We start from the raw sequence: 18,580 nt of genomic DNA on the forward strand, positions 1-18,580 counted from the left end.
CACAATCCTAATTTAATTAACAATTTAGCAATTACCTAATGTAGTCATTTAGATAATACAAATCAACTGTTTGGGCATTTAATCAATAGGAAGAGTCTGACATTTCAGAATACTGCAGGATGTAGTGCTCATCATTGAACGCACTCTGCAAAGAGATTCCACAACATATCCCCGTTTTCTGCTGCATCTCTTACCAAAATAAAATGAAAACATACTACAATTATGACATTTTTTAATGACATTATTTGTAAAACCTTGCATCAATGTCAAATTCCATGAGCTCATTTTTGTTTTCGACAGGACAGCAAAGCCTTTGTAGTCGTTTCGAATAAATGATTTTTTCGGGTACTCGATCGGTTCAGCTTATAGATTTAGCTATGGGTGGAAAATGACAAGCCACACTGGTAGAACGCCAACGGGTTCCAGGCGTACGTCTCCTCTGTCAATCTTCATAATGTGCAAATGAAATAAGTCATTAACTATATCCATTCATGAACAGCTGAGATGGCATCGCCAGCTTTGATTTCTTCTTTTAGTTTTTTGGAATCTGTGGAACAACAGACCAAATGATTAAACTGGTCGAATGAGACGACAGGGTCAGGGATGTCGTGACCCACCGAGTATGCTTGTCATTTCTCAACGTGGAACAGCGTCATACATGAGGTGCAGTGGGGCCACGTGTGATGGTGAAGAGAATACACGTTTGGAGACAATTAGTGGATAAATGATCTGCTCTGCCCACACGCCGCCACCAACGCCATCATCTTCTTCATCATCATCATCATCATCATATATGGTAACAAACAGCAAAGTGCCTTGATGCTGGCCGTTATTCCCACACCTGCAGCCGTAATGTTTCATACATTGACAAGTAACTTATAAATTCCCTCTTGAGCTTAAAATCAGCAGTTGAAAAAAAATAATATCACCACAGGGTTCGTTAAGTGGCCAAACTGGAGCTCCTAGTCATATGACATGATCCTCATCAGCCACTGTTCAGATTTCTCATCTCACGTTGGCTTAAAGGAGACAAATTATGCTCATGTTCAGGTTCATAATCTTAATTTCAGCCTCTGTCTGATAGACTTTTATAAATACACAGAAAACCTATAACACTAGAGGAATAAGGGAAAACTGAAAAAGCATAGCACGCCTCAAATCTCACATCCCCTGATGATGACCATGAAATGACAGAAAGCTCCAGAAGATCCCCATAATAGACCCTGTGGTGTAAATATCTACATTTTCTAGTGACATTTCTGTCCATCATCGAGTCCTAATGGAAATATTTCTGTAATAAGTTTAAAATATGAGATTTCTACCCAAATATAAAACTCTTTTTAAAGAAATGATGGCCTTATCAATACCCTGATGTATTAATAACCAAACTGAACAGAACACTCTTATCACTATAATGAATTATTTGTAAAGCTTTTCTGACAATGTGGTCAGGCTAATCTTAATTTAGATATTTTGGAATAAACGTATATATCAGTTGATAAGTGACAAGAAACTGCAGTAAAATAAAACTAGGTCCTAAGTAGTTTAGAGAACAAGCTGATTTTCTTTTACTGTTACATGTCCTGGTTAGAATGAATCCATATCAAATGTATTTGTTTGTTTGCTATTTAGAAGGATTACGCAAAAAAAAATACTTAAATCATTTTCATTAACTTTTGTGAAGGGGTGGGACATGATCAAAATTAAATTGAAAAAAATACTGATATATCATCACCAATGACCTCAAAAAACCCAGTATAGGGTACAGTGTATTGTATTATTATATTTTTTTATTACATTATTTCCACTAATCTATAAAAGTGAGACTTGATACTAAAAAAAGTCTCATGATAAAATCAGATTTTTTCTTTTACAGTTTTCCTGAGGCTAAAATGTAGCATGATAGCAACATCATCGCCTGGTATCTACAAGCTAAACTCGCATATTTTACTATGACTCAGCCACAATAACCGCTCGTTACGGATGATGCTGACAGTTGCAATTTGTAGAATGAGTCACCACCTTCGCTTACAGTTCCATTGTTCTTATATACCCACCAAAATCCACCACATTGTCCCCAGACACTGTAATCGTTGGCCCCACGAGACCGAAAAAAAAGACTGAATCTCTGGACGATGAGAGACAGAGATGAACCCTACACAGCAGAGTTTTGAGCCCCACAGCCGCCGCCTGTTGTCAGAGTTTGAGGGCTGAGTTGGTATCTGCTACATATTTTATCCACGGGAGGGGCTACCATGATACAAAGTACTACAAAACTTCTTGTTCTTGTACAAAAACAAACATTTTTGTAGAAATACTGCATTTTAAACAACAACCGATACAGAGTGAAAACTGCAGACCGCGCGTGAGGATGGACATGGATGAGGACTTTGACAGTGTACGTTTGCTTTTGGAGGCTTCGAACATAGTAGGCATGATGGGAAGTTCTTATACAATGGCAGACCTTTGGCACTAGAAAGGCGTTACAGAAGAAAACGATGGGTGGTCAACAAGGTCAGCATAGATGAATCCGAACTAAACATCACTTTTATACATCAGTTTCACGTCAGTAAACCGTTTGGATCAGTCTACCGCTCCCGCTGTTGGTGTGAGATTAGCGTTTGCTCAAATCATTTGAAAGGAACTCAAGCTACTGAAGGGAGGGAGGGAACAAAGGGGAGGGCGGGGGGAGGGGGGTGTCACACACACATGGAGGTAAGACAAAAGGGCATTGACATCAACAGAAAAATCTACATCTGGTGTTACTGTCACAATAGAGTTTTCCCTTCTGCACAGGTGTCAGATGAGCGTGTGTGCATACATGTGTTACGTGTGTGTTCACACTTATGTTTTTTATCCCAAACCTACTCGGATCGTTTCAATTTACACACGTCATCAGCACAAAAATCCCCACAAGTCCTTCCTTTTCCAGCTCCCTTCAAAATAGTGAACGTCACAGTGAGGTGACACTGCTCAGGTTTCTATATTTCCACAGGAAACATCTGTCTACATAAGCAAGTGGGTTCAAAAGGAATCCTGTTTTTGGACTGCTAACTTCAGTTTGGGGTTAAGTCAGCGTTAATGTCTCCCAGTCTCCCCCTGTCCTCTCGTTGGTTTTACTGGGGAGTGTTTTGGGGTGCGTTTAGCGCTCACGCCATGGTTTCCTTTCCCGGGAGTCTCCTGTCATTGAACGTGTGCATGTTAATGACCTCCTCGGTCTTAACGATGACGGGGGGCTGAGGCTTTTGTTTGAGCCGGCGTTGGCACTTCAGAGACACGCGTAGCTCGTCCATCATGGCACTGCAGAATGACCGCTGCAGGAGGCAACGGGACAGAAGGAAAAGTTATGGCCGGCACCATGACATCTGGCACATTACACATACTTACACAACTCTACTGTGTACTGCTAATGCTGTGGTAGAGGTTTCTCCAAGGATACATGTCTGGAAAACATGATGAAAATGTATTTGCTTCCATACTAGCAACACATTTTGGACTGTCCATTTTTAACAAAAGGTTACTTGTACAATTTCATTGGGACTTTAGCGTTTTAAAGTCAATTCTGAAGACGATTGTTTTTCATTCTTCTTCTGGACCAGGAAAGCACTCATTCATTCATATAGCACCATTAAAAACAACAGTGGTTGAGACAAAGTACCTTACAATCATGAGGAAGGCAACACATGCATGGATGAAAGATAAGATAGACGATGTTAGACATAAAAATTGTAGAAAAGACAAATAGAGCATAGAGTCTTTTGTTTACAAGTGGGGGGCACTAACATTGGATTTTTAAAAATGATTCAAACAGTGGCGTTGATATTTCAGAAATCAATTAAGCCTCACATTATATTAACATTTATGAGTTACTGGACCAACATATGGTTGACATTGTGCCTTTAATGACATGTGTTTTTTCTTCTTCTTTCTGTTTAATGTTGTGTGATGGTGATTATGCTGTTGTCCTTCCAATCAGGAAATAATCGATATTGATCTCAAGAGACCCTTTGTTTTCTTTTAAGAAGTCATTACCTTTTAAATTAGTTGTCATACTTGTATTTTGACCTATCAGTTATATAACTATGAGCTTTTGCATTTGAGTATGTCAAATAAACTATTAGATTTTAAGGGGTAACATCGGTATTTGTGTTAAAAAAATAAGATTGAGAAATCTAACAATGCTATTTATAATCAACAAGTTAGAAGTACAGTCAGCAAATGTTATTATAGATTGACTTTTTATTCTTTAAAGCCTCAGTCCACCTTTAGTTTTCTGATGAGCCGTGTCCTCAGGACTGTGTGGGCGTGGACAAACTGGGTTTTGACTGACAGCTCCACTCTTCTGTTAATTTTGTAGCACCTGTCAGGGCGGGATGACTCGCTGCCCTAACATCACTCTTATTGGTGCTCGCAGATTAGTGACATCATAAATCTCCTACGGGGTTCCGCCCATATTTAACCCGAGCAGCGGGTCCAATCAGCTGCAGTAATTAAAAAGCACCTGTGTGGGCGTGAACAGACTGTGAAACTCAAAGTTGAGTTCCAGCAATGGACACAGAGAAAAGTCAAAGCTATTCACTGAATGACTGAACAATGTTTTGAAAAACAGGACTTAAAGGTCTGATGTGTCCCAGATTTCCTCCTTTTTGTCACATAAAGGTCTGAATGCTGCTCCAGAGGCTCTCGCTCGCTGCCAGGAGCTAAATCCAGAGCAAAACGCACTCAACAACACTCGTAGTTTTTGGCACGCAAGACGAAAATGTTAAGACACTGCAGAAAAGACGAAACATTCACTTTCAACAGATTAAATCCCCCTAAAAATATTGGTAGCTTCTTTTAAAGCATCCATCACCCACTCACGCTGACACGTGTTATGTAACTTCTGTAATATGAGCGTCTGTTTGTCCCTGCATAATGCATGTGGTGTGAAATCCCATAAAATGCCAATATGCTTGTGTGCCGACGTTGCAAAGACAAATTCACACACATTCACTTACTGATTATGCAAAATCTAATTCAAATTCTCGGAGGGTGTGGGAGGAGAGGAGATATAAGAGAGGAGGGAGAGCATTAAAGTATGAAGCTATTATTTTTCTGTTTGTGTGGGTGTGTCAAATGGATATCTGTGGGTGGCTTATGCACCAGGTATTTCTGTTTGTTTCTCCGCTTTTACATTTGTTTGTCTGGCATACGAATGAGATATTTTGTGCACTCGCGAAAAGATGAGTGATTATGGAAGTGGAGAGGGTCAGGGAGGGTGAGCGGGGGAAATAATGGTGAAAAATAATGAGGAGGGATACGGATTAGACCGAAGGGGGAAAGATGGCAAACATGGGGGATGGAAAAGAAAAAAAATGAGGAAACCTGGCGATGTTATGGTGAAGGAGGTTGGCAGGGCAAGAAAACGGAGAACGAGAGGCTTGTAGTCGGGATGTAGATTACTTGCACCTTAGTAGCCCACAGACTGTGGCATTTGCAAATTATCTGAATATTGTGACCCAGTCTTGCAGCTCTTGATTAATGTCATCAAGGATGTTCTCTGAAACATATGCAGCCCGTAAAAAAAAAGCCAGAAATGAATTTCCATGGCAATAAAGTAAAATACCGTAGAGCTGTAATTCTGTGGATGTAAATAATTTAAATATGCGCTATCAAATGTACCTTCACCACATCACTTCACAAGTTCAAATGCACCTAAATGCTTATACTCCACACTGCGATGAATCATGTGCACTGAAATAGAGCCCAGATGAAGTGGCTGGAATTATTCTTGCGAGTATAGGAACATAACCAGAGGCAGGAGACGTATGTTTTCATTTAATATAAATCATGTGATTAAAGGATAAGGGTTTTATCGTTGATCCGGTAATGATGCGAAATCAAATTAATAAAGGTGGCAAAAATGAATAATTAAGCGCAGCCGGTGCTAATATGAGGTTTCAGAGGTCTGAGATAAGCAGATCAAGTGAATAGAATATCAACCTAAGTCTTTTTGTAGCTGTACCTCAGAGTGTGGATACCCAACCTGGGCTGGGTTCAAACAAATATTTGGAAATTAATGAAACAAAATGGAAATGCAAATTAAATGTATGCGTGCATGCTGTGTTTTATTTTATTTTGGGTTTTGTTTGTTCAATCCCCCTTCAGAATAATCTAAATTTAGAAACTGAGACATGAATAAATATGAGTGATGTCAAATACAAAATGTAACACAGCTTAAGAGGAAATGAGTGAGACAGAACAACAGAAATACAGCAGAATGTCTGATGCTGTGAATGTGTCAGAAATGGCTGCAGTACCTTCTCCAGCTGTGCGTTCTGTTTAGACTTGTAGAGGACCTCCCCCACGGCCACGAACACTGACAGCACCAGTCCCGCAGCCAACACGATGAAGATCCCGCCGATGTTCTGCACCCCCAGGGCGCTGGCCTCTTTGCTCTCCTCTTCAGGACAGCCGTTCCCCCTCCACCACTTCTCCTTCATCATGTGCAGCTTCCCTTCCTCCTGCAGCTGCAAAATGGCTATAGTGATCTTGTCTCTGTATGGAGAGCCTGCAGGGACAAAAACACAACATGAGGCCGGTGAACACGAATAACAGCAAAATAGAGGGGAAAAAAGAGATTATGCCGAGTATATCATTGTCATTGCTCTATATATATATATATATATATATATGTAAAACTTGCTCGTATATGATCATATAACATGTCATGTTATTGTTGGCTGCTCAGAAGGAGTTTTTTTGTAAGTCCTCCTTCAAATCCCACTAATCCCTACATTCACAGAGTGATTCCAAAATTCTCACTCCTCTCCACAGTGTGTGAATTCTAACGCACAGGGAGTTGGCAACAAAGACATGGCTTTGTGCGACCGAGCTGCTGTTGACTCTGACGAATTAGCTGCTGTTTGCACGCGCTTTCAGACGCCATATATGCTGCACATAAACAGGCAAATCAGGGCAGCCCGGTGGGGTGTATGTTACACGGGTGCACATGGGTGTGGGATTATTTGTGTGAACCGGAGATAGGGTTTCTCTAAAAGTGTGTGTGTGCGTGTTTTTTAATGCAGGCTGATATCATGTTGAGTAAAAGCACCACAATCCATAGACAGTGGGAAGGCGCCAGAATTAGCGCCAAGGCATTAAAGCACAGCAGGTGCTGCCGTGATCAAAGGAGAAGTAAACGCTGCAGAGAACCCGAGTGGGGTCGTGTTCTTTTCCTATCCACAGCGTGTGTGACACAACAAGGCATCGCGCACACACAGTTAGATTAATACTAACTGTGAACATTCATGTTTCATTTATAAACTCCTTTAAAAGCTTGTTGGTGTGTTTGTGCGATAACAGAAATCGTACATAATGAAGGCCGTTGGTACATTTAAGTCATTTCGGCTAATTCACGCTGACTTGAAACACCAGTGAAATGGGATTTTTTTTTTATTCTGGCAACACACACAAAAAAATCATTTTACAATTTGCGGCTAAAACTCTCGGGGAGCTGAACTGAATCTGGCCCCAGGTAGAAGGTAGCATCACTTTGTCTGCTGCTCCAGAACAGTTTTGCCTGTCAGCCACTTTAGTTGATTCCCCCTCTGTCTCATCTATCATTTATCCATCGCCATCCATCATCCCTTCATCTCACAGTCTCTGTGTCTTTAGACTGACAAAGAGGACATGATACGAAAACTGAAAAATACATTGTACACCGCTGATTTTTGAACAGCAGCTTCTCTGTTCATAAATACTAATAATACATTTTTCAAGTGCTTTTCTTTATGACGTGCACAGTTCGATACCCGAAAGAGCAAATGTATATCTACATTCTGTGCATGTGCAGCAGATTTGTAGTCCTCTGAACATGCAGTCATGTACCGTCTATGCATGTGAAAGGCATATGCTCGCTAACCCATTTGAAGATGAGAGATCTATCAAATATCCAAGTCCCCCGATTCCGGCGTCGCTCATATTTCAAATGATTAATGATGGCCTAACAAAGAAGGCCTTGGATAAATGCTAATAGGACGGGTCCTTCGAGAGGAGGATATGGAGAGTGGGGCCTGAGTGAATGTTAGAGCACCGCGCTTGACACACCGTGCATACACAACTACCTGACAGATGTTCAACACCAGAGGACATCCATCACTCCCACACTGTCTGGCTTCAAGTATTAATGCGATCACAGTTTAAGTCGATAGCGGTAGATGACGCATTTGCGTTCTGGGAACAGGACGTGTGAAAACCGACAAGTGCTAAACGGTTAAGACTTATTATACGGCTTGCTCTGGTTTATTGCTGTAACAGCCCTACGGGGAATGAGCTGCTAAACAGTGCTCAGCGGGGCAAAAGTTATGGGCTAAAGGTTGACGTGCGGGCTGAGGTCTTCATTGGGTTTGGGACAAGGACATAAGGAGAAAGCCACACACAGACACACAAAAAAAGGATTCCCTCTCTTTGCAGAGGAACGCTGGCACCAACACAGAGCTCACTCTGAACTAATAAAGTAATTATCTCCAGCCCTCTTCTATCACAGAGGAAACATTTTACAGGCTATAATCAGCTTTATTTCTGAAATACCGAGCAATGAACATCAGGGTAAGAGATTGAAATGAGTTAGTGGGCAGTAATAACTTTGAGAGAGGACATTTTAAATCGTTATTTTTTTTATGCATTTGAATACTTAACCACTTACAGCTGAGTTAAAATGATTCGGGCTATATTTCGCAGTCATATATTTGATACACTGTGCTGCAACATGAATGTAAAAAAGAGACGTTCTCGGTCTGCGTCCATCTCAAGGGCGTCAGTGGAAGTACTTGTGCACTTATGACGCCACAGTGGGACTATATTTCACAGCATCACCTCAGCTTTGTTACAGCCGTGGCAATCACGGCATCTCTGCAGATCTATAACTGCCTCACACTCATCAGCGGCACCCGGGTCCAGATGTGGATGGCCGGAATTAATCTTTTATATTTTGATAGCCTTCATATCACCGATGATAGATGTGGCCATTACAGTAGGTCGCAGTGCTCTCCCTGGCCTCGTCATGACTACTCTGACCTCCATGACACCAGGACTGGAACCATCACTGGCTTATCAGCGGCTCTCGGCCAGGGTCCCTGCGAATGCCAGGGGTGTGAGCTGCACATTTATTAACGCTGTCATACGATATGACATAAGTGGCAAAACTTTTGGGGGATAATATCTGATTCGTGATATTGTTTGGTAAAAAAACAAACAAAAGAAGATTGGTTTACTAAAGGAGAACGGCTTTAAAATGTCAGGGCACAATTTGTTTGACTGTAACTGGGTTGAATAAGCAGTTTAACACTGTTGTTAGAGCTTGCTTTATACTTTCTGAAGTGCTTTGTTGTTGTGTTCCAATGCACAACCCAATTCAAACAGTGTCAAGTATCACACAGGGAATTGCACCAAATTGACTTTTGGGTTTCTGTGATTGTGCCACTGTCTTGCACTTGTGTGAGCTCAGTGTTGACTTTAAAAGTATTTGTGAGCCTTTATTTTAACCCAGGTTTGCTTCTGTAAATAAAAACTGTGAGAAAATCATTAAAGCTATAAAAAAAAGAGGTTTAGCTGGATTGGCGTGTGTTTTTTTTTTTTAGCCCTAGGCACATTTTAACCTTATCCATAAATTCAACCTCTTGAGCCATTCACTTTTCATTAAGCTAAACCTTTTACACCTCACTCTGTCCAACTATTATACCCGCGACCCCATCAATAAAGGTCAACCTTTCCATTCTCAGAGCTTATCCATCATCCATACACCTTCATCTGTCGCATGGTATCTACAGAATCTCTTTGACTCAAAGCCATTTCAAACATTTTTACAACACAGACGCATATTTGAGGTCAGCTACCCATTGGTGTTCCCACTCCGTAGGCCTTGGAGTCTATGAGGCCCCCGATCTGCGTGAGGTTGCAGTTGCGCTGCGTGACAAACTCGATGGTGGTGGACTCCATGAGGAAGGCGTAGTCCGAGGTCAGGGCGCGCTGGATTCCTTCCTCCACATCCTTCACCACCACGGACTGCCTCCTGCTGTTCATGAACTCCCACATCTTGTCGTAGGTGGAGATTTTCGTCTTCTGCAAGTCACCAGAGGAAAAGGAGCAGGATGAGAATGGACGCAGCATTAAGAGTTAAAACATGGTGGCCTGCTCTAAATACTGACAGATGACCAAACTTACTTACAAAACTAAAGCAAAGTACATTAATATTTCTGTGAAACAAGATTTTAATGGTACTATTTTTCATTCAGCATTATTCAGCAGGAGCCATTCAATCTTAAATACCTCTTTATAAGGTAGTTTCTGTACTGTACTACCTTGGCATGAGGGCTTCCCACTGCCACATACGGTTTAATGTTATCCCTCACCATGTAAGAGAAGCATTAAGTTACTGCTGATGCAAACTGAGCTGCTGCTTCGTGCTTAAAGTGTTAAACTGGTGGCTTTTATTGTGAAATTCAATTTTTAAAATGCATCTACAAAACAAGCCACAGTCGTTTTCAGCGTTTCTTTGATGCCAGTTCTCAGCAGAGGATTCTTGCTCAACTCCAACTTCTCAGGAAGGTAACAAACCCCAGAGCACAGTGGGGTTCCTTTTGTGTGAAAAGCGACTTGCAACCAAGTGCGGAATGAAATCAGACTGCAGTGGCAATTATCATCCACTGATTTCTTGATTGAAACAACATTGTTTTGTCACTGTAAAGCCAGCATGCTGAAGATTATAACTTTAATAACGGAGAAAGAAAGATTCTTCATTGGACGACTCTATAATATGCTGACCCAGCTACCTTAAAGAAGGTCATCGTGGCACCGTCCTCCACCACGCCGTACAGGATTTTAGTTTGTTTGGCCAGGTCGTCGGCCGAGTCTATGGGCGACTCCATCCTCTCCACGGTGAGGAAGGCCGCCAGGTTGGCCGTGTACGAGGAAATGATGATGAGGGTGAAGAACCACCAGATGCCTCCCACTATTCGAGTCGAAAGGGCCTTGGGCATGAGCTCTGATCCTGGTGTGTGAGGGAGGTGGCATGTTACACTGCAAAAACATCTCAGCAATTCCACATTATGATTCCAGTCTTGTATTTAATTGTTTATCCTGATCAGTTAAAAAAAACAAGGCAACTTGTTTCAAGAACACTTTTCAAGTCATCAGCGGCGGGACGTGTGCCGCACGCGTCAAGATGTAATCACTTGATAGAGCTCTCAAAACAAGGTGACAGTTGGATTTCAAACTAGTGAAATTATCTTGTCTCAGTCACAAGCGGGTGGTTTAAATAATGCAGGAGACACGGTGAAGTGCCGTTTAAAACGTCCTCTGGGGGAAATAGGCTTTGCAAAAATCAATCCAATCAAATAAACACATTGAATACTGATTAATAATGACACTGTGAAGAAGTGACAGGCTGTTTGGGCCAGAGAGTCATGTACCCAAGGTAACCTCACATCCTGACTCCACACCCCACTGATCTCCAGGTGCTGAGGGGCCAGGGGCAAGAGGAGAGGACTACGGGTAGTGCAGTGCTCTCGTAGATTCAAAGACTGTTTGTGCTGCAGGTTTTTAAAATGTTTAAATCATAAGCTTTTAAAACAAAGGTAATTTGATTTTACTCAAGTGGTATGAGGGAGGTTTAAATCCCTCTCATACATACTTCTCTTTAGGCCACATTCACTGTAGCTTTACTGCATTCCTATGAGCTCAGTTGATTAAATTAAAAAACCATTACATGCACATTTACTCTAAGTTCCGTCTGGACCCCCAGAGATCTCTCTGTTGCCACTGGCGTGCATAAAACAACCCGTCCCTCAGAGACAGTGGGATATAGAGAGCTCAAGCTCCACAGAGCAACAGCAGCCACAGGCTGAGGCAACTACCTTGCTGCATGAGAGCCCCAACTCCAAACCAGAAACTATTGAGCAGCGTAAAATTGTTTTCCACTACATCTGAGTCGGGGTTGCACGGGTGCGGGTTGTACCACTCGTAAGGGCTAAACCTATAAAGGAGAGAGAGCAGAGACAGATATGTCAGCACAAAGCAAAGAACAGTGTGTTCGCTGGCGCAGATTAAACAGCAGAACAAATTATAAATTTTAGAACACTGAGCAGGAAAAAAGGGGAATGTAAATGTGGAGGAAACCTGTGTTGTGGCCTCAGGGTCAGAGCTTCTGCAGAGGCCAAAGCAAATCATTCAAGCTTTTGCTGAGATCAACTTATTGGCATATTCAAATGCCATCAGTTTATTGTGAACTCAGATCAATAGTCTGGAATAACACTGTCACTGGCTATAATGTCCTAGTACGTGATGATCTTTGGGGCTCATTTGGATTCACTGACTCAGGAGCCTTTATGCATTTCCCCCAGCAACTGCAATCACCATTACTCTCCAGACGCAACACTGCCCCCCTCCACGTCAGCATAGTGGGAATTGGTCTCTCCTTCTTCCTTCTCCTTTCCCCTAAGAGCCACCTCTGTTCCTCCCTCGCTGATTTTCCTATATTTTGTCACATTCCCCTCACACCTACATCTCCGTTCCATATCCTGCACCATTCCCTCTCCAACGACCCGCACCTCATTTTTTCCCCCAGATTGCCTTGCTTCTCCCTGCGAACCTCCGTCTTTCACCCCTCCCCATCCTCTTGCTGCTTGCCTCAGCTGATTGTCAGTATCTTCAGGTCAGTCGTGGACATTTCTCATCTATTATCCTAAGTAAAAGTGGCATGGCATTAGCGCGGGGTGATTGGGTGTGCGTTAAGCATCAGGAACTGATTGAGTTTGTGCTGAAGTGGTTGATGGAGGGAACATTGCTTATGCAGAGTTGAGGGGTCCATCAGGTTAGGCTGTTTAGGAGCTGTTCCCCAACACGCTGAATGCTTATAATCCGGTGGGCACATATATAATTCTATATATGTCCACACCGTGTTTACACAGACACAAAGCAGCATTTGACAGATTACAAAACCAAATGTTATATAATCAGCGATGGCACTATTATCCGCACTGCCGGACTGCTGTACATCTGCATCCAGATATGTCTCTGATCGCTCTTTGTTGCTGCAGCAGCCTAATTAAGAGTCTCATTTTACAAGCATCGTGAAAGTGGCAACATTTTTCTCATGCTGCTCTTCCTTTACAGCTATTTCTTTCCGCCGTTCCCTTGGGAATCATCTACGTGGTTGCGGCTGCGATGACACACTATAATTCCTCCCGCCAACTCCATCAGGATGCCTGATTTACTGGAATGTCAATGAGCTCCGTCTCCTTGGAACCACAGGCAACTGAAATGGCACAATGGCCTTGTGGAGCTGAGCGGAATACAGTGTGTGTGTCTGTGTGTGTGTGTGTGGTTTCATGCCTAGGTGCATCAAGCTGCTGGTGCATGAATGTTTGTGCATGTGCCTTGATAGCTGTGTGGGAGTGCAGCTCTCCGTGGTAGCGACTGTATTTGCATTGGCTCAAACAAATTCATCTCAAAGTCAAATATTTTCTGTGATGATTTATTTATGTTGTTCACAGATGTCACATATAATGTTTAGCTGCAGCCTGAGGCAAACTGTGGGTGCCATCAGGAGATATGTGCTTGTAGTGGGTGTAAATCTCTGAAACACACTTGATTGGATTGTGTTTGTGTCTACATGAGTATTGTGCACGCACCAGGCCCGATGCCTCCTCTGTATGACCTTTGCTTGCAGCTGGCCCATATTCCTGCGGGCCGTGTACTGCACACCGATCACCAGGAAGAAGGGGATGTGGAACACGCAGACATAAGGTCACCTCCTCACACCGAGCATGAGGGACATGTGGAATTGCACACGGAATTCTAAAAAGATTCTCCCTCTCCCCACCACTCCCCTTCCTCCTCCTCCTCTTCGCACGTCCCTGGCCACAATAACACAACACGCTCCCTCCATTAACTGTCTGTTGGATTCAATTACTCTGGCTGGCTTTATAGATCTGTTGCCTTTCTTCTCTCAGGCCAAGTGAAGAGGCTGAGTTGGGGGACGTTAAAATCACACCAGTCCGGGATTCGGGCTGCAAAACTGCAACGGCCTGGTAACATGTTATCATGCAATTTAAATCAGCCATTCCACAGAACAGGTTTTTCTGTTTTTGCAAGAAGAATATCATTTGTTATGTTGACAAAGAGAGAAATCAATTCATCCACAAACAGAGCTGGAAGCAAGTTTTTCTCTGGAGCTTGAAATGAGATAGGAAAACAGTGTGCGTGTGGGAAGTGGTTCAAAGATGTTGTGAATCCCTGGTGTGAGTGAGGTGTTTTATTACGCAAAAAAAAAGCAGGACTTCATAAACTCACTCCCCTCGCTCTATTTGCAGGGGATTAGAGAAAATAATATACTCTGCATTCGAGGGATTGGCCGATCAATTGTTGGTTGTGTGATCAATACTATACAATTATGAAAGAACCGGCTCGGTGACCTGTGGCGAACGCTGTACTTCAGATTTAAACTTTGTTGAACATTGTTTTGGTCGCTGAGGACAAACAATACTCACTGCCACAGTGACGGCACAAAGCATGCACGCAGACAAGAGACAGACTGATTCATAAAAGAGAAGAGCATCAATATTATATAACATGCTAATCACTTACCCTGACACAACTGTGGAAGCAAAGGGCTATGGGTATATAATTTGCATATTCTGAGCTAACTTAGGTGACAGTTGCAGCTTTCCTCTCATGTGATCATTTTGCCGGTAACATTTAATGGAATGTGTATTAAACCCAAACACTCCGAAGATCAAAGCGGAAGACGAGGAGCCCTGGGGTTAACACACACATCTACATCATCTCTACGTCGTTCATGCATCGGTGGTTCAGGGAGGTGGGATCATGCAGATGTTGTAAGAACTGCGCTCGCACAATGTCAACATTGCACTTGGACAATTCTTACAGTTGATTAATAATGCAGAGCTGATTTTTACAGTTTGTGAGGCTTGTGTGAAAAAACGCCTGGAAAAGTGTGAGGAATCCGTTTTAAAGAGTCATACCAGTGTTTTCCTTTTTGCTTAAGCTCATATACAATATTTATTTTCCGGATTATTCAGGTTAAACAATTTATTTTTGTGAAATGTGGGGTTGGGTATCATCTGGGTTTTTTCCAAAAACAGTATTGTTTCTAAATGGTGCCCGAGCAGATACATTTTCTTTTAAAAAGCACAAAGCGACAGTCGACGATAAGAAGATAAAATACGAAGATATTACAATGGTAACAGTAGTGCCACCAGAGTTAAGTGTCATGTTAACTATGGGCATGTGATGTTTATCCTGCCTGTAAGTATAGGGACACTATTTCAGTACAAAGCTCAGGCACCAAAATGAGGCAGTGATATTTGCTTTGTGATTGGGTCTGGTAGATACCAGCAATTAGCATTTTGGCACCCAACCTTAGTGAGATCTTTTCTGGGTAACATGGTGGACGGCTTGTGCATTTGTATTTTTAAATGATGAGAACCCAAATTTGACAAAAAGAAAGCATCTGAAATGTTTCGTTATACTGAAAATGAATAACAGTGTGAAAAACATTGGTATGCTCCTTAACAGTGAGTTTTATATTCTTTTGTCCTAGACCATATCTACATCACGAAGGCCATAGAATAAAGAAGCATGCACTGCCATTTACAGGAATATGTGTTTTTTTCTACTGGTCACAGCTTGATGATTTTCAGTGAATGAATTACTCTCTTCAGCTCCAGAGGGAGCGACCGCTATGTTAGAGAAAGCAGGCAAAACAAGTAGGTGAGAAATGGAGAGAGGACGGAGAGACGAGAAGAGGGAGTGTTGACATGTTACCTGGCTATGACAAACAGCACACAACTGACACCCAAGCAAGCCAGCAGAATATACATCCAGATATCGGGTGAGAGGGGGTTGAGGAAGGAAAAGACCCCGGGGTTGGTGCCGTTGGGCTTGCGGTACAGGATACTTATCCCCAGCGTCATGAAGGGCTTGGAGAAGTCGATGACCTTCTCTCTGACGTAGGTGATGGCCAGAGGAGCCACTGCCAGGTCTACTTTCTGCAAAAAGATAACACGGGAGGTGACTGTTGTTAGTGACAAGAGCAATGGGAAAAAAAACAAACCCCACAACCAATCGAATTAACATCTGATTCCTGTCTGCGACTGGTCTGGCCAATATGTACAGGAGGCCAGGCCATGACAGAGCGGAGGAAATAGGCCGGGTCATGAGTTCGGCTGGATTAGCAGGAGGGAGGCTCAGTCTTTCAGGAAATTACAGGTTAGATGTGTGATCCTTCTTATGCGGCGTCAAAGGTGAGTCACTGAGGCTACAATTTTAGGATTAGATTAATCTGTGTGACGAATTAACACTCTGTCCCCTCTGAAAAAAAGATTAGCCTTCTTTGGTGCTAAGCATTTTTGCATAACTCCGTCAAGACATAACTTACTTACTTATCCATGTGGGGGTAAGGCTAACCCTTACTTCACGGTTTTGAAACTCTTGGTAACTCTTTTCAGTTTTGGTTCTTTGTCTGTTTGCTAGCACTATCTGTGTTCATTCATTTTGGTGGAAAGTAAAATACCTAATTTCTTAACAAGACATTTCTGTCTTATCTTACCATTAGCGGAGGTAGAGAAGGGTATGAACTAACTACTCAGTGAGTCAGAAACATCTATCTAAAGTTTACTAATGCTATTAGCAACCATAAACTACTAATTATACCAAGTGAGAAATTGAGCCATGGTGTTGGATTACAAAATAAATTATTTTAATTTTAAATATGATATAGTCTAGAACATTATATAGTCGAAAGTATTATATACACTAAAATATGTGGATAATTAATCTTATTCTAAAAAAACAGACCAGTGTATTAACCACTTTTCTTGTTCAAGTCTCCAACTGTTAATAAAAAAAAAAAGAGAGAGTCATTACCTTCAAATAAAAAGAAATTGTGGATTTGGAATAATGAAAAATGAAACTTGATTTTAGAGAATACTCTAAAATCGAAAATACCATTAGTTCTGCTTTGGAAGCAAATTGAACAATTAGCTCTGTACTGGCAGTTTGGACAGAAAAAAAAAACTTGATGTGAAAATTGTCCCTCATCTGTGTTAAGGAGCAGTTTTTCTCTTGCGTAGGAGATTTCTCCATATTTTTTGAATCGTCTGAATCTTTCCTGTTTGTTGACTCACGTGGTCCATGAGCTCCCGCACCATGCCGTTCCATTGGCCCGTGCTCTCATCCAGTGCGCCGAACTTCCCATCTTCCACTAATCGCAACTCATAGCGGAAACCGAGGATGGAAGAGAGCTCCCTCAGCAGGTCGATACAGTAGCCTTCGAAACGGTCGTTCCCATACAGAGGCTTGTCTGACTTCTTAAACATCACATACGGCTCCTCCTGTACAGGGAAGATATATTAGTGTAGAGGCTCAGAGGCCTGTGTGTTAGATTAGATTGTTGTTTTGTTTTTGGACTTGTCTCTGTCTACCAGTATAGTGGATACACGCAGGGATTTGTTAGCCAGAGAGTCGGTGATGTTGGACGTCTTGCTCTTGTGAGTTTCTGTCATATTCAGGCCGCTGGGAGGATCCCACGTTCCAATCTGTTGAAACAAGTCAGCGTCAAGTTCATATCACCTTGTCTTGTCTACAGATAGGAAATAAAATGCTTTTGACAGTTTCATGTTTCTGACATCAGCATCTACATCAATGAGAGATACACCTTTTCCAGCCCTTCCTCCTTCAGACTGATCACGTCCAGGTCGAAATCTGTTCTCAGCCCATTGGTCTTGTTGAAGAGAACACGTCCCGTCAACCCGTCCCAGTGAGCCTGCAAACAATAAAATACAGCTTAATAATCTAAAATCCTCAGCTATCCAGCGCAGTCATTCCATTAACCTTAAGGTATCGTCTTTCTCAACAATATCAATCCAACCTCTAAACATAAAACTTTTTCTTCCCCAATTACGGATTCCTGCTGGCTCTCTCTCCGCACTGTCTATCTCAACAACATAACAAGAAACAATAAAGAAGCGGGGACAGAAGAAAGTTTGACAGGTAAGACTTCATTATGCATGTGGTTCATTGTGCTTGAAGTTTCACTTCAAAGCCATTGGAGGAACAGACGGGCATGGAGAGCGACAGCAGACACAGGAGGGGGGGGGGGGATGAAGTGCCAGCTACCACAATGGCTCATTCTGAAAATTACCTGCAATGATACCATCCAGAGAGCTTTGCAGAACAAAGCAAATGGCTGACCCTGACTGGAGTTAAGGAAAGGTACAGTGGCTTTGATATAAACACGAGTGGAGATATGCAGGGAGAGGAAGCGGAAGAAAGGGAATGAAAGATCACAAAAAAAGCATGTAGTTATTGTGAATAATGCAGCGCTTATTTAGAGTACAGATGGATCAGGATATTTGGGTGTTGAAACCCTGCGGAAAATGTGTTTGGGACATTTATATCATCATCACAATTTTGTGCAAATAGCATAATGTGCAATTAAGTTCATTAAAAGCATCTCAGTGATTTTACAAAGTGAAGACTCGCAAACACGTGACTGCACAAATCAATACATAACAACAAA

General features: G+C 42.2%; 1 protein-coding gene across 2 annotated transcripts in view; it reads right to left on the reverse strand.

Moving 5' to 3' along the window:
- Positions 1–215: 215 nt before the first annotated feature.
- The window catches only part of LOC109635991 (glutamate receptor ionotropic, kainate 2-like), a 57,181-nt gene continuing 38,816 nt past the window's right edge, over positions 216–18,580 (reverse strand). For both annotated transcript variants that reach the window (XM_069515057.1, XM_069515058.1), the window contains exons 8-16: positions 17,717–17,824; positions 17,484–17,597; positions 17,187–17,393; positions 15,826–16,049; positions 11,895–12,013; positions 10,812–11,029; positions 9,876–10,101; positions 6,300–6,550; positions 216–3,314 (exon numbers count right to left, since the gene is read on the reverse strand). In XM_069515057.1, coding sequence (XP_069371158.1) covers positions 3,150–3,314; positions 6,300–6,550; positions 9,876–10,101; positions 10,812–11,029; positions 11,895–12,013; positions 15,826–16,049; positions 17,187–17,393; positions 17,484–17,597; positions 17,717–17,824 — 1,632 coding nt within the window. In that variant the 3' untranslated portion in view covers positions 216–3,149. The remainder of the gene's footprint in view (positions 3,315–6,299; positions 6,551–9,875; positions 10,102–10,811; positions 11,030–11,894; positions 12,014–15,825; positions 16,050–17,186; positions 17,394–17,483; positions 17,598–17,716; positions 17,825–18,580) is intronic.

This window comes from Paralichthys olivaceus, chromosome 19 (assembly GCF_024713975.1).
Source record: "Paralichthys olivaceus isolate ysfri-2021 chromosome 19, ASM2471397v2, whole genome shotgun sequence".
Taxonomy (NCBI): domain Eukaryota; kingdom Metazoa; phylum Chordata; class Actinopteri; order Pleuronectiformes; family Paralichthyidae; genus Paralichthys; species Paralichthys olivaceus.